Genomic DNA, 21,256 nt, shown 5'->3' on the forward strand with positions numbered 1-21,256 from the left:
ATTAATGTCACATTCAATTGGGGGAAATAGAGAAGAGGCTTCATAGAGACAGTAGTATCTAAAATGGATTAAGAAAACTGGAATATTGACAAATAAAAGAGGGCTGTAAGTGGAGAGAACAGTGTGGGCCAGAGCAGGGCTATGGGGAAGTTCAGAGCATGTTTGGGGAAATACAAATAGTTCATTTTGACTGATCTACAGGATCTGTGAAAGTAGGAGTAGTGTGATAAAATGCTCAAAATTTTATAAGGATCATATTTGCCATGGGTCTGAATGACAAAGGTTTCTAATTTCTATGCTAATTATGTTTATCCACATCAACACAGTATGCCATTATTTGTGAAAGTATATGGTCCTTTCAGTTCCAGCTTTCTTATGGAAATTAAATGGTTTCTTTTTACCTATTTATTTCTGTGGAGGCTGAGTGAGTGAGTGAGTGCTCCAGGGTATCTTGCTGCTGGAGTGAGCACCAGATGCTTGAATCAATTTTTGCATCTGGGTTTAAGTGGGTTCTGGGGAATGGAACCTGGGTCCTTTGGCTTCGCAAACAAACCCCTTTAACCACTAAGCAATTTCTCCAGCCCCTTACATCATTTGTAGGCAATTTAGTTGACTTGCTATGAAACAAATTACCCAGAATATAACCCAAGCAACCTCTAGTAATTTCTTGCTATTTTGCATTTAATTAAATCTCATCCTTCAAAGCCTTTACTCTTTCCATCCAGATACTGCATGTCTTCTTATTCTTGTCTCCAGCTTCACTGGCTCTTGTGGCACCTGAAGAGTTGAGGCAAGCCAAATTTAGGATTTGTAACCACAACTGCTACCATTAATGTAAGACCCATGGCCCAAGAGAGTGCCTGTGATAGAAGCAATGAACAATATGAACATGTAGCTATCTTAGAAGTTGTATGGCATCCCCATCCTTAGAGTCAAGTATAGTTGTTTTTGAAATTAAAGTCCACCAGATTGATCTGGAGGACAACTAGAGGTTTCTCAGACTCAATGCTTAGGTAAAGTCATCTTCTCAACTTTCCTCTTATCAAGGAATTCCTTAAAAGGATGACATTTAATCTGGATACAGGTTATTTAAAGGTTCCTGACTCTGAAGCTACCAAAGCCTGCAGTGACTTTCTCTTTTTGTCCAAGGAATTCTGTTGGGCTTTGTCTGTAACCAACAGGCTGACAGTTGAGAACTTCATCCAACAACTACCGTTAGCTGATGCTGAGTGATGGATGGACTATGTAACCAAGGCAAAGAAGTAAGCTATACAGAACCAACCAGGTAAGAATTAGAACAGCTGCTATGACCACACTTCCTGCATATAGTCAGTCTTTCAGCTCTTTCTTGGAGTGGGATTTTTTCTGCAGGAAGTCATGAATAGCAGTAGTGAGACCCCATGTTACGCTTGACCTTAGGATGACCAAGGAGCCTCCTCGGTAAATCAAAAGTATCTTTCGACCTCTAGCATCCCACACATTCTTGGCAGAGACCCACAGATTTGGCATCTTCTGCCAGCCAATATGGGACTGCATATTGGCAACCAGCACAATCAGAGGGTACAGAACTAGACAGGTGATTGTTCCATTGACACTACCAGACACCAAAGCAGGAACCCAATGGGGCAGGCCTTGTTGTGCCAAGCCATCCTGGATTGGATCCTTGAAAGAGAAATAAAGAGCACTCCCAAGACTATTTCTGACAAGGACAGGCCAGAAACCACGATAATAGCCCAGCGAGAGCCGTCCCCAAAGCCCGTAAGAGTTGAATTCCTTGAGAATACTTAAGGTGCTGGGGAAGCGAGCTTGCGTGCCATGATCCTGGAGCACATTTTGCACTCTTTCAAAGGGGCTGAGGGCCACAGCTTCCACCACACCAGACATCAGCCCTGCAGCCCACCTCTGTCCCAGGGAGTGTGGCCCAATGGGAGAGAGAAAGCACAGCAGGCTATCATAAGTTCCAAATAACAGTGTTCCTTGCAAGGTCTTGGAGAGAAGAGGGGGGTAGATACCCCTGTAGAAGTATTGAGGACCTTCTAGCCAAAGCTGTCTCACAGCTTCTGATACTGCCAGAGCATGGATCTGCTGCCGGAATACTACTTTATAGATAGGAAAGGTCAAAAATGTAGACATAAAGTTGGAAATGGCTCCAAGGGTATAAGCCTGTGAGGGCCAATTTTTCTTTCCTGTAGCCTCTGCTCGTGTCCTGTGCTGAAGGTCCTTCCCAGTAGAGTTGTTCTGCTCCCCCATGGTGAAGGCAACTGGATGCAGATGGAAGAAACTGGCAAGAGGGGAAAAGGAAAGATTAGACTGACTATTTAAGTCTGTTAGCAAACCTTTTCTTTGTTTGATTGGAAACAGAACCATGAGATACTAAGTCTATGGAAATAACCCTGTAGAAAACTTTCTGAAAATAGGCATACAAGAAATTAAAAGATGCATCAACCTTAAATTAAATCAAAGGCAGTTATATTCTCTTGACAGTCATCTCCATGCTATTTTGCTGATATAGGATGGTACCAATCAAAGAATTACAGCTAAAACTAGGGAGACAGAATCCTCAAAGCCATTATTCAACATTCTCCACGTAAAAATTTATATCTTATAAACTACTAGAGTAGTGTTATTCTATTTCCAAAGGAACATTTTTGCATGGCTACAGATTGAACCCAGGCCTCATGCATGCCAGGCAAGGGTTCCACCACTGAATTACATTCCAAACTCTGACATGAATTTTAAGTTGTAATACAACACTTTCCATATAAGTGGGTAGTAAATTAGAGAATAAGAATCTTCTCCCCTTCTGTAGATTCTGGCCTAAACTTTAGCACACCATCTCTCACTCTCAATTGAAAGAAGGGAAGATCAACTGGTCCTGGAAGTTCCATGTCAAGTGCTTCAGCATCTGGAAATTTCTAAGTCCAAATTCATGCAAATTTTGCATGAGAAAATTTCTCAGCCTGTGCCTTACTGGCATTTGAGGAAGGATAATTGTTTATTAAGAGTGTGTGCCCTATTCATTGTAGTATGCTTAACAGGATAAATGATTTCTGCTCACTGCATACCAGTAGCAACAATCATGATATACTCATGTAGTGATCAAAAATCTCTCCAGCTAGGGATATAGTTCAGTTGGTAGAGTGCTTATATACCATGAAGCTGTGAATTCAATCCTCAAGACTGCATAAACAGGGCTTGGTAGCACGTGCCAGTAATAACCAGCACCCTGGAGGTAGAGACAGGAGAATAAGGCATTCAATTCCTTTCTTAGCTTTATAGTAAGTTTGAGGTCAGCCTGGGATACATGCAACTCTGTCTCAGAAAAAAAAAAAATCTCCAGACATAGCCAATTGTTTCCTGGGATGCAAAAACTCCTCAGGGCTCAGAATCAAAGTACTATAGGGAAAAGGCAGTGCAAGGACTCCACCTGAGAAGCCTGGAGACAGGAGTGTTTTATTAGAAGCAATTTGGGAGCAGGACATAGGAAGTAACTTTGGAATCACAAAGAAACAAGAACTGAATGCGGCAGCACATACCTATAGTTTGAGCTACTTAGGAAGCTGTGGTAGGAGGAATCATTTGAGCCCAAGAGTTCAAATGAATTCTGGGTGGGGCAACACAGTGAAATCCTGAGAGGGAGGGAGACTAGGCTCAGTGAAGACCTGAACAATCCCACTCCAGAAAATAGGGTCTGCATGTGGCTGAGAAGACAATTAGTTGAACAATGGTAATTGGCATGTGAGAGAGAGGAGGCATATACATAAGGATAGAGAGAAGTCATGGATGATCAGGCTGGGGAGCCCGTAGAAACAGGAAGCCTGGCAGGAACTGTAGGACACAGATTTCACATAGAACCTTGGAATATGTGGTCCAAGGTGGGGAGTAGATCTTGCGACTCTAGTTACATTATCAGGCTATATGGACTACTCAGTAGGGACAAAGGAGGGAGAAGGCTGAGGCTCTGAGGGAGGAGTAGAAGCCAAGTGCTACAAGAAGCTCATGCAGCCTTCTCTGGGCTTCCATACTCAGAATATGCCTTGGAGTTCGTGGTGTCTTCTACTCTATTCTGTTCAATATATACCCCCACAATACTATTTAGATACCCCCTGGAATCACATTCATGTCTTGGTAGGGTAAGGGAGGGCGGCTCAGACTGTGCTCTGCCCACCACACCTCCACTGCCCCCAGTTATCCATACTGGCTTTAAGCCTCAGCCTCCTTATCCTCAAGGCCAGAAGGATACTGGGAGGGTCTATCTGACTGGGAACCTTTAGCTGGGGCCTCTGGAAGCCACTTCTTTCTCACTCAAGAGCCAAAGTGGACTATTACCCCATGTCCTCCTGCCTGGACCACTCAGGCCCCCAAAGCCACAGGGGCCAGAACATTCTGCAACTCTCCTTCCAAAGTCTTATCTTTACCTAATTAAGAACAAGTGGTAGGATAAACTATTTTTCCCATCTTCTCAGAATGCAGTAATATTCTACTTCCTGTTCACCTTCTTATAAGCACGTTTGTTCACTGACTTCATAAGGCCAGCTGATTTAACAGAAACAAAATAGATAGGGTTTGGCATATCAGCATGGTAAGCACCAGTTTTGTTACAAACTTTCATGTCTCTATATTCTGTCTTGAGAAATTCACTGACATTTTTGAGCCCTTTCTTCTTCAGTTATAAAATTAACAGACAAGGTAAAGTTCCAGTCTAGTGAAGATGGGTTACCTGGATGACCATCCCAAGATCTAGCTGCTCATCTATCTTTTCATATGGGACATCCTCAGCCAGTCTTTGGTCAGTTCATAAGCACAGATTAACCATCTATTAAGACATTGTGGGCAAATCACCATGAAGCTAGTGATGAATAGGATTTGGTGCTTGTCCTGAAGTACTTGGAAATTTGGTGGGGTAGACAGCTCAACAATGAGATACCCAATGCTGGAATTTAAAAAAGGGTATAATAATCAAGTTAAGGCAGGAAGACAAGAACAATTTATTACATATAGGACAGGGAAAACTCAGTGCTGGTGAGGATGTGGGGAAAAGGCAACACTTGCACATTGCTAATAAGAATATAAGCTAGTGCAGCCACATTGAATAATAGTATGGAGGTTCCTCAAAACAGTTAAAATAGATGGACCAGATGGTCTAGCTATCTAATGCCTGGGTATGTACCTGAAAAATAGAAAATAAAATGTGCCTACCAAAGAGACACCTGAAGTGTTCAAGTTGATTGCAGTAATATTCAAAATGATCATTACATTGATTAACATATGAATGGATAAAGAAATGTGGTATGTACATTAATGAAATGGATTATCATTCAGACTCAAAGTGAAATCTTATCTTTGGCTCTGAAAGGGATGGACCTGGACATCAAGTGAAATTAGCCAGGCACAGAAAGTCAAGTACTACATTTTCTTTTTCCTATATAGAACCCAAAATAAAAGTTGGTCTGTAAGTAGGAGAGTAATTATGAGGAATTGAGAAGGAAAAGGAAGGTAGACAAAGGGTAGTTGAATATGAGTGATGCATATGTACAATTGATATGGTTAAAAAAAAATCTTCTCTGAATAAGGGTATTTGACAGTATCCTTAAGCAAATAGATTCTGGTTAGGTGAAAGTGTGAGAGCCAGCATTCTAGGTTAAGGAAGAAGCCTAAAGCACAAAATGATCAAAATGTAAGGGGTGCATGGGACTGATGGCAGACAGTGAAAGGAGACAGAGCAGAGGCTAACAGAGAGGAGTCATGGTGAGGGCCATATTTGTTTTTTCCCAGTGAAGTATGTTGTACAGAACAGAACTTCATTGTTAGCCCTGAGTTTCAATTTTTCTCTACCACTCCCTAGCTTTACGACACTGCCAAAGTCTTTTCACCTCTCTGAAACGTAATATATTTGTAAAATGATTATCATGAAGGTTGTATGAGCTACGATATATAAATCACTCTGGATAACAATTATTCCTTGCTGGGCATGGTGGTGCACACCTTTAATCCCAGCACTTGGGAGGCACAGGAGGAGGATCTCCGAGTGTTCAAAGCCACCCTGAGACTACATAGTGAATTCCAGGACAGCCTGAGCTAGAGTGAGACCCTACCTCGAAAAAACAACAAAAATTCCTTAAGTTTTATCAGTGCATTCATTTTTTTTTAAAATAAATGAAGTAATAGAAATTAAAGTAATACTATAACTGAATTGTTTTAAAGACTGCAATTCGCCTAATGCACTGGGATCAACTACAGAGTGGTTTCTTTCCTTTTTTAGTGTTGGGTTCCAAAATCAGGGACTTGCACATGCTAGGTAAGAGTATTACATATCCAGTAATGCACAATGCATTTTACATTCATTCATTCATTCACTTATTCATTTATCTTGCAAAACAGTAAAAAAAAAAAAAAAAAAGTTGTCATGAGCTCTGGAGTTTAATAGTCCTAGACTAGAGTCACAGTGGCTACACTTCTAAGTAGTGTGGACTTACACAGGTTACTTAATACATCTGAAACTCAATTTCCCTCTCTGAAAAATGGTACAACAATGCCTGCTTCAGCAGGGCTTCTGAGAAGCTTAAATGAGATAACAGATGGAAAGTTCCTGGAACAGAGAAGGCAGGCTGCCAAAAGTAGCCACAGTTGTTTCATCTGAAAGCTTTATCTCCTGACCTTCAATATTTTAAGGCAATTTTTCAAAATTGGAAGATGTGGTCAAATTAGAACCATCATTTAGTACACACTCCCTCATATGTGGTCATAGGTGAGAGATGCTCTGTATCCCACTGAAGCCAGCTTGTAAATTTGCAAGCATTCTTCTCAACTCTGCAATAAAAGACTCTTATTTTAATCTCCTCACCTTTCCACAATCTATTTCTTTTCATTATTTTTGAAACAACTCACCGATCTTTTTTTGGTCCCATTTGTTCCCACCCCACAAAGTTTAAGTGCAAATACCTAATTTAGTAATGAAATAAATATAAACACTGAACAAGGGTCAGCTGAAAGTCTAGGGTCCAAAGCCATGGTTCTGGGGAAGGAAAGCAGGATCATGAAAGAAACCCATCGGCTCTTCCAGCCACACTCCTGACTGCAAGGTAGAGCAATCTGTCTTCTATGTGCCTTTAACACTGTATATCTTCTACCATCACTGCCCCATTGTTCCATTCCTGAGGGGAACACCACAACCCTCATGTGGGAGATTCTGTCTTCAAATTTTGTACTGTTTACTCCAAAGAAGTCTAGGTATTGAGATTGTAAATAAGAAGGCATAAAGGAATTGGTAAAATACTTTAGAAGGTTCAAGATGAAGCCAACATCCATTGAAGGATCCAAGACTGTGTACTTACTTCTAAGCATCAAGAGTTAAGAACAATGCTGGGCATGGTGGTGCATGCCTTTAATCCCAGCACTCGGGAGGCAGAGGTAGGAGGATCGCCTTGAGTTCGAGGCCACCCTGAGAATACATAGTGAGTTCTAGGTCAGCCTGGACTAGTGTGAAACCTTACCTCAAAAAACCAAAAAAAAAAAAAAAAGTGAATAACAAATCCCACAGGGGCCTCCAAGCCACAGTCTACATAGGGAAGTAATACCTGCTGTCTAAGAACCAGAAGGCAGAGAAAATGGAGCAGGTTTTCTAGCCTCTGGCTTCACGGCCCATTCACTCCGGACAGCCTTGCATGCCGTTTCCATGGAGTTACTCCTTCTCTGGGGCCAGTGATGCCAAATCCAGCAAAGGAGAAGTCCCCTGAAGAGCTCACAGAAGGGCAACCTAGCAACCTATCCTTGAGCCAGGAAACGAAAGAGCTATATCAGCGACAGAAAGCTGTGGTGTGGCGGTTAGGACAAATGGTGTTTCAGTTCTCACCCCTCTTCCTCAAGTAGGGGTTGAAGGAGGAAGATATTATGAAGAAAAATTTAAAGCAGTGGTTCTTAAATATCTGTGGGTCACGGACTGATCTGAAAATTTTACCGAACTATGGATTCAGAAAAATTAGTTCAGGAACTGCAATTTTGAAAAGAACTGTTGGTAGGAACCTCTGCTCTGGAATTACATTTCATGATAGGCTGAGGGCAAATACATTAGTGGCAGGCTGACTTACTTATAATCTTTGGCATGATGTAGTATTTAGAATAGTGGTTCATGATTTCTCTATGCCTCAGAATCAACTATGCCAACAGTCAAAATATAACACCCATGTCCCTAGTCCCAAGTAAATGAAAATCCCTAGAATTGGAATCCAGGAATCTGCATTTCTAACAAGCTCTCCAAAATGATTCTGTGACAGGCAACCAGCTACTCATACTTCGGTTTATAACATAAATTCTGGATTTAGATTTCTGGTTTCACCTTGTAATTTTAGGCCAGTCATCCCACCTCTCTTGGGTCTTGTCTTTTGGGAGATCATAATGGATTGTAGACATTCTGTTATTTCTACAAACAGGGAGCTTGCTTTAGTGTAAAACTTAGTGTAAAAATAGGGATGAAAGAGTGCCTCAGTTTCTTCCTCTGTACAGTGCATATCATAAAGATTAACTTCCTCTTCTATCACACCTCTCCCCACTGCCTCCTCACTCCTTTACATCAAGAAAGCTGCTGGGATGGTTTGAGGCTGCCTGTGTACAGCAGGACAAAATGCTGGCATCAAGAGAACAGACTGGGGTGAAAATCTAATGCTGCTTAATTTATTTGTTGCATGATTCAGGGAGACATCTAAGACTAGTTTCCTTGTCTGTAAAATAGAGATAATAGTTCATATTCATTAGTTCTGTATAACCCCACGTTGGTCCTCTACTTTGGCTTTCTCCCCCTAACCTTTACACGGACAGTAGAGAGGAATGTTTACAAGGGGCAGCCTTTGAATTCAGACATGACGACTGGAGTGTAAGCTTTAGTTCTGCGCTTCCTACCCATATTGCCTAGGTGCTTGTGTTCCCCTCTCTGTTAAGTGGGCGCACTGCTGCCTTTTCCACATAGCTGCTGAGAAGAATAAATGAGAGGTCCGTGCAAGCACACTGGCACACAGCATTCGGTAATTGTTACCCCCTTCTCCCTTATACAAAGGTGAAGAACTCTCATTGTTCACTTGCTTTCGGTCCCACCTCGTGTTTAAGGCATCCGGTTTCAAAGCAGCAGAAGAGAGCCAAGGCGGAAGGCACTAGGAAGAAGGGAAGGGAGGGGAAGCGACAAACTCACGAGTGAAATGTAAATGGGCCAGGTCCGTGCGTCCGAGCTGCACTTGACGCTGCGCCGGCTCCCGCGCCAGTCTGCCGCAGCCCCCGCCAGTAGGTTCCCCCCACTGGCAGGCATTAGCATCCTGGCCCAGGCTTTGCGGGGAGGCCGCCCTCGCGCATCGCTGATTGGCCGCGCCACCCGGCTCGTCATGCTCTTTTGTCTCAATGGGCAGAGGCTGAAAGCAGCAGCTGCTGCTGAGCCCGCTGAACTGGAGGGCGGGGGTAGCCGCAGCTGCCTTGGAAACCGTGCTGCTTCGACTCTGCTACCCTCTCTGGAAGGCCTTGCAAAGCCAGTCGCTCTGCTGGGCCGCCTCCAGCTGAGGAGGCGCCACCCTTTTCTCTGGCAGGGCCACACAGACAGAAAGGCGAAAGGGAACTACTGGCGACTCCTAAGCATCCTCTGTCCACTTGGGAAGCCCAGATTAGGAACGGGACCAAGACTGTGTGCTGCAAAGAGGGGAGGGTGAAACCTTACCTGGTATGGGCTTGGAGAATTGGTAAATTTGAGAAAGAGAAAGAAGCACTCCAGTGGCCAGACTACATGGTGGAAGGTGGTGGGCTTCACCTGCATGCTGACAGACAGCATTTGACTGGACTTGGGAAGGGACATTTGAGGAAGGTGGCAAAAGGGCAGGGGACAGTATTTGCAAGCTGTTTGTCTTGAACCCCCTTTCCTTCTCATCTCTTCCTGTTAAGAAATACTGAGGTGGGAAGGTTTCCAACTTCTGTAATTTTTCTGTGTGACAGCCTATCAAAGCCAATTACAAATTTGAAATCTGTAACTGATTGCAAAGCCGGTAGCCCTCTGATTACCCAGATGAAACATATGGGGAGTAGTCACTTCGGCATTTATTCTGAAGGTGGGAAAGGGATTTTTGGCGACAGTGGAGGTAGTGGAAGGAAATACCGAAATGATGAAAGATTGCTTTTGATGTATGTGATCCTTCCCTTCCTTTCCTTTCTCCTCTCCTCCCCTTTCCACTGTGGCACAAACTAGACACGCTGAGTACACGGATGGGACCTGCAAGTCTTTGTGGACCATCCTACCACACCTGACCCATTAGATCAACCCTACCAAGACTTGAGTTCTCCAGAGGACACCTGCTGCAGAGGCTAGATGTGAAATAAAGATGGACTTGTTTGTGAGTTTCTGTAAGAATAGAAGAAAGATGGGGAAACTTTACAGAAGGGCATGTGGTTGAGACAGATCCTGAGGTTAATACACGTGCCATTTATTAATAAAAAAAAATCTGTGAGACTTACACTATTGCAATTCTAAAGACTTTCAAGAATTCCAAGCAACTGTCAATGCCCCTCCTGGAGAACAAGCCACAGGTTGGGGTGCAGTGGAGAGGAAATAAATGCCACTCAGACAAGTGTTCTGATAGCACAGGGACACCCCGTTGCTCCTTGTGATTGTAAGGGTCAGTTTTTGATGAGTACTTATAAAGTGTGTAAATATAAAATGTGCTGCACCGTCTTCAAGAGGGTAGAGAATGTTATAATATGCTGACTAGTTCTTGCAGCCCCATGTGTTACTGAACTTCTAGTCACTATGGAAATAGAATGAAGACATGGCCCAAGAATGTTTATTTGGGGATTCCTACAGATTGGACATTTTTCCCTCTCCTGTATCTATTGAGGTAACCAATCATAGTCTAGCATCCGTGCTTGCATGGGTCATGGCCAAGGACAGTGCAAAGCTTTATTGCCTTTGACCCACTCTATTCTGAGGTGCCTGGGGAGGAGGCTTGATCCTTTGGTGGTCAACCTGGCAGAGGGAAACATGAAGTTGTTCTCTGGGAGGGAATTGCCAGCCCAGAGGGAGGAAACCTTTGAAAACTGGCTGGCTCAAGTCAATAGAGTCCTACTAAATTGGAATATGTCTGAAGAGTTGCGAAGCCCAAGCACTTGATTAAAACCCTTGGGGGCTCTGCCCAGGAGGTCATGCATTTCCTTGAAGCTGGCAATACAAGCCATAGTGTGACAGATTTTTTTTTTTTTTTTTTTTTTTTTGCAGGCAATGAAACTGGTATTTGGGGAGTCTGAGCAACACAACAGCCCATGGCACATTTTTAACACACTACAGGCTCAAGGGAAGAAAGCATCTCTTTACATGATCCATTTTGAGGTACAGTTCCAGAATTCTACTCAGTCAGGCGTCCTGGATGAGAAAAACACTCCACTGCATCAGCTCCTTGTAGGAGCTGTGCTGAGTAAGGACCTTCGCTCCAAGCTTAAGAGTCTTCACTGGGTGTATGCAAAAGAAGAGGAAAGCCTTCCAGACTTCCTGGAGTTAATCGGGGTGATAAGGAAAGAAGATTGGGACATAAGTGGCCCAAAAGATCTAAGCCAATAATGGAGAAGACAACCAGCTCTGAGGCACTTCAGGGCTCTAATTGCAATGTGATAAAAACAGATGACTCAGGATATGATCTTTTTGGAGTCTGGGAATCCTCCACTGTTATCCTATTGTACCTCTATCCTCTAGGGAAGGACCACATTTCAGGATCCTATGCTGGTTATTGATCCTCCCACCTATTTTGAGACTCCAGCTGAGGGAGGTTGTGGGCATAAGAATGATGACCCTGGGGATCCGCATAGAACTAGAAAGCAAAAGCATGTAATCCATTGTTCCCATTATGGAGAAGAGGGCCACTCAAAAGTATCCATTGACAATGTCAGCAACAGGACCCAGGTTTTTGAAAATGTGCAATCATTCTCTAGGAGCTGACTCAAATGGACAGGTCAAAACCCTCTATTATAGTAAGGTGCTGGAACCAGCCTTAAATAAATACTTAACTGTTCTTACAGTGTGATGGTGGGCAAACAGCCATAGGGTGGGCTTCTGAGCTGTATGAATGAATCCAAAAGTGTTTTTTTTCCCCCCCTTTGGGAAGGAAAAGCAGTCTTGTATAGCATCAGATGGAGAGAGATGGCTAGACATCTTTCCTTGCTCTCTCCTGTGCTGGCCTAATAATCTTTTCTCTGTGCATTTTTCTCTGATGGTTTTAATCTGTTCCTGAAGGGGTATATCTCTTTGAATCCAAGAAAAATACAAAAAAACCCAAATAGAAATTTCCTTAAAAATCTAACCCTAATATAAACATTGTCAAGTCTTTTGTGAATGTCCTTCTAGATATGTCCCTGCACCATTGTGCCCAATTATATGTATAGAAAAATGTAATCAATTTAAATGCTGTTCTATACTATGTATTTTTCACCAAGCAGTATGCCCTGTGGACTTCCAAATAAATGAACATATAAGCATCTGCTTTCATGTATGCATGTACTGTTATGTTGGGGAAGATAAAGAAAAACTGAAAATAATTATAGCTGCTACAGTAAGAGAAAGCTATATAGTGTAGTGAGGTTGTTACCAACCTATTTACAGATTATAAAGGAAGCTAAAATGAGCTAAATATCTCTTCAAACCTTCTTATCACAACTGACTTGCCTCCTAGGTCATAGAGCCAACATCAATACAAACTAGTTAATAACGTCCCAAATGTCTTCTAATGTATCCTGAGAAGTGTGATGGTAGGCCAAAAGGTAGGAAGACAAAACTAGAGTATGGGTTTTCTAGGGGCTCCACTCCTGTTCACAGCTCCTGTTCCATCTCTTGGCCTGAGATTGAAGACTGAAGGAAAATGATTTTTCTTTTTTTTTGTTTTGTTTGTTTGTTTTTCAAGGTAGGGTCTCAGTCTAGTCCATGCTGACCTGGAATTTATTATGTAGTCTCAGGGTGGCCTAGAACTCATGGTGATCCTCTTACCTCTGCCTCCTGAGTGCTAGGATTAAAGGCGTGCACCACTACACCTGGCTCAGAAGATGATATATATATATATATATATATATCCTTAATGCTCTCCTCTTCCTTATCAGCACATTAGTCCTCTACACTGAAAATAAAAGACTTATGGAAAATTATTTCATTTATGGCAGGGAGCAGTGTGTAATGAAAGCTGACTTGAGGTCATGAGGTATTTCCACCCCCACTTCCTAAGGTAATATGGTCTGCACTAGGCTAAGAAGTCAATTTGTTCAGCAGTGGCGACTGGCATATCATGCAGAGGAAGAATACAGACATCAAGGTAGAGATGAGGTGGGGAAGGGGCCTAATGATCAGGCTGAAGAACTGGAAGGAACAAAAGAGAGACAGGAATTGTAGACTACAAGACTACATATTTCACACAGAATCTAGAACTATGTAGTTGGTGGTGGAAGACAGTAGGTGTTGGGACTGTAGTTACATTAGCAGGCTATACTACCCACTCAATTGGAACAAAAGGAGAGTGGGCTGAGGCTCAGAAGAAGATGTAGAAGCCAAGTGCTACAAAAATAAATAAATAAATAAGCCACCTCATGCAGCCTTCTCTGGGCTGCTATATTCAGATCCTGCTTTGGAATGCTTCTTCTGGAATCACACTCTCAGCCCTGCTTGCCCCTGGCCTCTTATTCTGTTCCATACTATTTCAGTCAGGTTCACACTGCTGGTTGAAATCACCCAACCAAGAATAGCTTGTGGGGGAAAAAGAGGTTTATTTTGCTTACAGGCTCAAGGGGGAAACTCTACGATGGCAGAGGAAAACGACTGCATGAGCAGAGGGTGGACATCACCCCCTGGCCCACATAAGGTGGACAACAGGAACAGAAGAGTGTGCCAAAAACTAGCAAGGGGAAACTGGCTATAATACCCATAAGCCCGCCCCCAACAATATACTCTCTCCAGGAGGCATTAATTCCCAAATCTCCATCAGCTGGGAGTCTAGCATTCAGAACACCTTAGTTTATGGGGGACACCTGAACCAAACCACCACACACACCTACCCCTAATATCATTCAGGGCCTCTCTCCTGGAGATTCACTCATCTCTTAGTAGAGTAGTGGGGCTCAGCCTCCTGTACTCTGCCCATCACAGCTCTGTGGCCTCCAACATTCCATGCTGGTCTTAAGCCTCAGTCTCCTTAGCCCTCAAGTCCAGAATCTGGACATTGGGAGGTTCACTGCTTGGGACCCTTTAGCTGAGAAGTGACAATGGGAAATGCCTCAAGAAGCTCACTCCCTCCATCCCTCTGAGTGTTTATCAGTCATTTCCATCTCTCTGTCAGGATCCAAAGGGGACTCCTCCTCCATGACCTTCCTGGGCCACTCAGTCTTCCAAAACCACAATAGCCCCAACCCTCTTTCATCTTTCCTATCACCTCACAAATAGCCTTAAGCCCACATTATATCATTGTACTTCATGCCTTTGTTGCTTACCTGTTCTCATTAACTGTGTTGTTGAATGATTGACTCACAGTGTATGCAGCCATAATTTCTCTCAGAAAGTACATAATGTTCACTGCAGTTAACTTGGAAATTCATTATATATCAGTGCTTTTAAAATCTTCTTTGTAAGAAAATCAGAAGCTTCTGACAGCTCAACACTAAAGAAGATTTATATCACACTCTCCAAAGCCCAGGGAACATTGAGGGAAAGCAAGTGGAAAGATTATAAGAGCCATGAGGTGGGGAAGAGATTACGGAGGCATTGTCCCATACACAGAGAATTACTGGTGCATTTATGACCCGCACATTGAATACTTATAACCCTATAGTGAATACCCCATTGAGTGGGTCCATAGTGGAATGGGGACAAGGGAAAGGGAACATAAGAGTATAACTCTATGGCAATATGTGTAAATAAATGAGAAAGAAAACCTGCTCATTCTCCTTTCTTCACATCCTCTTCTCTTGTCATGTAAACTTGAAATTGAGTGCATTTTCATTGCCTCAAAAATGAAGGGGCTGGGGCTGGAGAGATGGCTTAGCGGTTAAGCGCTTGCCTGTGAAGCCTAAGGACCCCAGTTCGAGGCTTGGTTCCCCAGGTCCCACGTTAGCCAGATGCACAAGGGGACGCACGTGTCTGGAGTTCATTTGCAGAGGCTGGAAGCCCTGGCGTGCCCATTCTCTCTCTCTCCCTCTATCTGTCTTTCTCTCTGTGTCTGTCGCTCTCAAATAAATAAAAAATTTAAAAAAAAATGAAGGGGCTGGAGAGGCGGCTCAGTAGTTGAATGTACCAGCTTGTAAAATCCTAATGACCTGGATTTGATTCCCCAATGCCCATATAAAGTCAGATGCACAAAATGATACATGCATCTAGAATACATTTGCAGTGGCAAGAAGTCCCTGGTGTGCCCATACATCCCCCCCCATTCTCTCAAATAAATATTTTTAAATGATGTGAAGTTGATAAGTCTATTTCACTTTGTGTGATACTGGCTTTTCATTTATTCATGAAATAAATATATATCTTCTCAAACAAGAAGATACTGAAGACCTGCCCTGATCAACAAGGTTAAGTGAAAAAAAAAAGGATTTTTTTTTGTGTTTTTTTTTTTTTTTTTTTGAGAATCTGTTTCTAATATGCTTTATTTAAACTTAGTGCATTGCCAGGCATGGTGGCATGTGCCTTTGATCCCAGTACTCAGGAAGCTGAGAAAGGAGGTTTGCTATGAGTTTGATGTCAGCCTGGTGATATAGAGTGAGTTTCAGGACAACCTGGGCTAGAGTAAAAACCCTACCTCAAAAAAAACCCAAAATATACATTCATACATCCATCCATCCACATATATATATACATACATACATAGGCGTTTTCCTTTCCAGTTTTTTGTCATTTCAGGAGAAACTGGCCTTTGAGTGACTTTCTTTTGCATTATCTTCCCTTCCTTGAAACTATATTCTCTTGTTTCTGTGATATCTGTCTCATGCTTTCATTTTCCTAGATCCTTTTGCTGCATACTTTTGTCTTCTTTGAGAAATCTTCCTTTCTGTGGCATAATATTCACAGATTAATCACTGGGACCTCATGAAATTACAAAGATTTTGCACTACAAAGGAATAAAATAAAGTGAATAAAGCAAAGAGGCAACCTACAGAATGGGAAAAAATCTTCGCCAGCTATATATCTGATAGAGGATTAATATCTAGGATATACAAAGAACTCAAAAGTTAAATAATAAGGAATCAAACAAGCCAGTCAAAAAATGGGCTATGGAGCTAAATAGAGCATTCTCAAAGGAAGAAATACGAATGGCATATAAGCATCTAAAAAAATGTCCTACATCACTAGTCATCAAAGAAATGCAGATTAAAACTACATTGAAGTTCCATCTCACTCCTGTCAGATTGGCTACCATCATGAAAACAAATGATCATAAATGTTGGCGGGGATGTGGAAGAAGAGGAACCCTTCTACACTTTTGGTGGGAATGCATTCTGGGCCAGCCATTGTGGAAATCAGTGTGGAAGTTCCTAAAACAGCTAAAGATTGACCTACCATATGACCCAGCTATAGCACTCCTAGGCATATATCCTAAGGACTCATCTCATTTCCTTAGAAGTACATGCTCAACCATGTTTATTGCTACTCAATTTATAATAGCTGGGAAATGGAACCAGCCTAGATGTCCCTCAACTGATGAGTGGATAATGAAGATGTGGCACATTTATACAATGGAGTCCTACTCAGCGGTAAAGAAAAATGAAGTTATGAAATTTGTAGAAAAATGGATGGATCTGGAAAGGATTATACTAAGTGAGGTAACCCAGGCCCAGAAAGCCAAGCGCTACATGTTCTCCCTCATATGTGGATCCTAGCTACAGATGAATGGGCTTCTGCATGAGAAGGAAAATACTTAGTAGCAGAGGCCAGTAAGTTAAAAAGGAGATATAAAGGGAAGAGAAGGGAGGGGTGTACTTAATAGGTTGGTATTGTATATATGTAAGTAGAATGATTGAGATGGGGAGGTAATATGATGGAGAATGGAATTTCAAAGGGGAACGTGCGGGGGGGGTATTACCATGGGATATTTTTTATAATTATGGAAAATGTTAATAAAAATTTTGAAAAGATAAAAAAGCAAAAGTTTAAAAAATAAAATAAAAATTAATTAATTAATTAATATAAAAAACCACAAAAAATAAAAAGGCCAAAAAAAAAAAAAAGAAGCAGAGAGAAATGCTCATTCTCAGTTCACATTCTCCTTTTGGTTCAGTTTTGGACCTCAGAGTACGGAATGGTGCTGCTTAAAGTTAGGGTATGCCTTCCCAACTCAATTAACCTAGTCTAGAAATTCCCTCACAGATATTTCCAGAGACACATATCCATGGTGATTCTAGACCTAAGTCTAGATGGTCAAGTAGAGAATCAAGATTAGTCATCATAATTCTACCCCTTATCAACTTGCCAACCAAATATATAACTTTTTAAACAAAACAGTGTATTTAATTGCACATGTGGGTGGGTGTAGGCATACCAGGGTCACCTGCCATGGCAAATGAATGCCCATCTAGCATTACATGTGTGGCTAGTGAATTCAACCCAGGCTGGAAGACTTTGCAAAAAAAAAAAAAAAGTGCCTTTAACTACTGAGTCATCTCTCCAGCCCCCAAATATATCACTTTTAAGCCATAATCGTCCACTTTTTATTCCAATAGGCTCATGACCATGTCATAGTGCAAACTGTATTCAGTACAACTTTGAAAGTCCCCATAGTTTTTTATAGTCCCAACACTGTTCAAAAGCCCAAAGTTCCTTCTGAGACTCAAAGCAATTGCTTAACTGAGAGACCCTATAACAATTAGTAAACAAGTAATATATTTCCAATATAAAATGACACAGACTAGTGTTTCTATTCCAAATGAGACGAATGGTAGGCTAACAAGGAAAGATTGAATCAAATCAGGACCAAAACCCAATAGAGAAAATAAGAAATCCTGCAGCTCCATATTCAGTATCTGGGACTTGTAATAAATCGAGTTCCAAAAGCTTGGGTATCCTCTATTCCCTGAGCTCTACCATTTATGAAACATCTAGCCCCTCTCTTAGACCAGCTCCTCTCCATGCCTTCAGCATTCCTCAGCAGATACACCATGGTTCTGGGATCTCCAATATCCTGAGATCTCTACTGCAATTTAGGCTTCACTTTCATAGCTTCACATACTGCCCTTTGAGGGTCTCCTTGCAGGAACTATGAACTTACCATACGTTGTCTGGCTTCAATTGCTCTCTGGAATAATGACACAAGAATCCATGACCCCCCATCAATCTTGTATCTTTTAATGCATGAAAAATACTATCATTTTTGTGATGATGCCAAGTTCTAGTTCCAGCTTGGGATAAATCCTGAATCCCTTAGATTACAGTTGCATCAGCTTTTGTGTGCTCACCCTGGGTATGGTGGCTTGATTCAGGTGTCCCCCATAAACTTAAGTATTCTGAATGCTAGGCTCCACAGCTGATGGCAATTGGAAATTAAAGCCTCCTGGAGGTAGTATATTATTGGGGGCGAGCTTATGGGTGTTATAGCCAGTTTCCCCTTGCCAGTGTTGGGCACACTCTCCTGTTGCTATGGTCCACCTTATGATGACCATATGATCACCCTCTGCTCATGCCATCATTTTCCCCTGCAATCATGGAGTTTTCCCCTAGATCCCGAAAGCCAAAATAAACCTCTTTTCCCCACAAGCTGCTCTTGGTTGGGTGATTTCTACCAGCAATGTGAACCTGACTGCAACAGTAACGTTGGTACCAAGGAGTGGTGTCATTTGCTGCTAGACAGGTGACTGTGTGACTTGGACCTTTTGGAGTTTATTTTCAAAAGGAATGTGGAAGGATTTGAAACCTTGGCCTAAGAGATGCATTGCAGTGCTATAAGTACAGATTAATGGACTATTCTGGTCAGAGTTGAATGACCTGAATGCAATAAGAAATAAGGACAGTGAGGTTTGGGTTATTAGAGTGAGAAAGAGCTTTGCTTGGACTGGCATTGAAACAGTTTGTGTGAGAGACTTGCTATTATGTCTGTGTCCTGAGAAGTTGTGCAGGGTTGCTTTATGTAGAAATGAACTGGTGTGAGCAGAGGGATATGGCACAGAAAGAAATCTTTAGGTCGAAACTGCTATCTGTTCAGCTGCAACTGAGAGATTACAGCCTTTGAGATTGGGCCAGCTGACCTGAACAGGGGCAACAAGAAGAATGTAGACTCTTTTGAAGGGTCCTGAGTGTTCAAGGAGTGTCCTGTTCTTCAAAGTCTGATTTATTCCCCCCTGGACTAATAAATTGTCACCCCACCTGGTATTGTGGAGTATACGAAATGCAGGAAAGAGAGGGTCATTGAGTTTGCAACATGGTCTTGTGTTTTGGAAATGACCATGGGCAGTGTGAAGCAAGTTTGCTGGATGCCTGCATGGAAACCTGATGGACCTGTGAAGATGAACCATGGATTACAGTGGAGACCCAGTGGAGATGCCAGGACCACAAGACGGCTGCTAAGGAAACCTGCCGGCCCCGATGAAGTTTTCCAAGACTGTGAGCCTAGGTACAGGTGTAGAAATGGAACTTCAGAGACTTATTGCTGGTAAGAATTATTGGACTTGGAGACTTTTAACAGGCTAGAGTTGTTGGACTTGGAGCTACAGAGTTTGGTGTTTGCCCTGTTTAAATCATGTATTGCTTGAGTATTTATTTGCTATACCCAATGCCATCTTTTTTCAGTCTGAATGTTTATTCTGTGCCATTATGAGTTTTTTGGGGGGATTTTTTGGTATTATGGCTCAGTTAAAAGATCTTGGACTATGGGGATGTATGAACATCATTGGAATTGATAAAAACTATGGGAACTTTTAAATTTGGATGAATGCATTGCATTTTACATCATGTATAATTATCAGTTTATGGGGGCCAGGGGCAGAATGTGTTGGTTTGATTCAGGTGTCCCCTATAATCTCAGGTGTTCTGAATGCTAGTTTCCCAGCTGATGGAGATTTGGGAATTAACACCTCCTGAAGGGAGTATATTGTTGGTGGGCTTATGGGTGCTATAGCCAGTTTCCCCATGCCAGTGTTTGGCACACTCTCCTGTTCCTGATTTCTGCCTGATGTTGGCCAGGGGGTGATGTGCACCCTCTGCTCATGCCATCATTTTCCCTGCCATCATGGAGCTTCCCCCTCGAGCCTGTAAGCCAAAATAAACCTCTTTTTTCCCACAATCTCCTCTTGGTTGGGCAATTTCTACCAGCAATGAGAACTTGAGTGCAACACTAGGGAAACACTTTCCTTTATATTTTATTTCTACCAGAAGCCCCTTTAGCAGCATTCTCAGTTTTAGACTCTCTCATTTTAAATGAACTTGAATTCACAAGTTAGAACTTTTAGCAACTGGGGTTTTGCCTTCTGGTTCAATTTCCTATTGTTCCAGTGTAGTTTCTTGTTAGTATTGCTAATCTTAACAATTACAGATGCTTTTGTCCTCTGCATTTCTCCTTGACTGCAACTTTAAACTTGGCCACAAACCTTTCCTTTCTAAACTTCAGTTTTTTGCATATCTTTTTGTTCTCTTTCTCTGTAGATTGAATAAGAACAGTAAGTAGTAACTATGACACACTTTCAATACTATTATGCCTTGAAATTTCCTCCATTAAACACATTAATACATTTCTTTTAACTTCAACTTCACTAAAGTTCTCAGGATACAGAAAGAATGCAGCCAGATTATTTTTTTGGAATATACATCTAGCACAGTTTCTGATAAAGTTCTTTATCCCCCTCTGAAACTTCATGAGCTGGGCCTCAACTGTCTGCATTTCTCTTAAAATTTTGGTCTTCCAAACTCACAGCAGAATACTTATGGCATTATAAAAATTCTTTTAGCCCAAAGTTCTATACTCTTCCATATTCCTCCTGCAAACCAATTCCAAAAGCCTACAGACCACATGGTAGGGTATATCACAATATCCCTACTTCTTGCTACCAAATTTCTGTATTAGTTACTTTTCTTACTGCTGCAACAAAATATTTGACAATGTCAACTTAAGGGAGGACATTTTGGCTTCCAGCTCAAGAGTATAATTCATCATGTCAGAAAAACCATGGAAGCAGAAGCCTGAGACAGGTGGTCATAATCCACAGTCAGTAAGCAGAGAGCAATAAATGCTTATGATTAGTTCACTTTCTCCTTTTTATTCAGTGTGGGATCCCAGCCTATGGAATA

At 42.0% G+C, this 21,256-nt stretch overlaps 1 protein-coding gene across 3 annotated transcripts in view; it reads right to left on the reverse strand.

The window, feature by feature from the left end:
• Slc25a53 (solute carrier family 25 member 53) overlaps positions 1–21,256 on the reverse strand; it is a 69,798-nt gene that overhangs the window by 385 nt on the left and 48,157 nt on the right. The window contains exons 1-2 of one of the 3 annotated variants that reach the window (XM_045140209.1): positions 9,182–9,273; positions 1–2,281 (exon numbers count right to left, since the gene is read on the reverse strand). The exon at positions 1–2,281 is cut by the window's left edge and continues 385 nt beyond it. In XM_045140209.1, the coding sequence (XP_044996144.1) occupies positions 1,330–2,250 (921 nt within the window). In that variant the 5' untranslated portion in view covers positions 2,251–2,281; positions 9,182–9,273 and the 3' untranslated portion in view covers positions 1–1,329. Of the gene's footprint in view, positions 2,282–9,087; positions 9,274–21,256 lie in introns of those variants that run through there. The other 2 variants (XM_045140211.1, XM_045140210.1) reach the window with 2 other exon arrangements.

Source organism: Jaculus jaculus, chromosome X (assembly GCF_020740685.1).
Source record: "Jaculus jaculus isolate mJacJac1 chromosome X, mJacJac1.mat.Y.cur, whole genome shotgun sequence".
Taxonomy (NCBI): Eukaryota; Metazoa; Chordata; class Mammalia; order Rodentia; family Dipodidae; genus Jaculus; species Jaculus jaculus.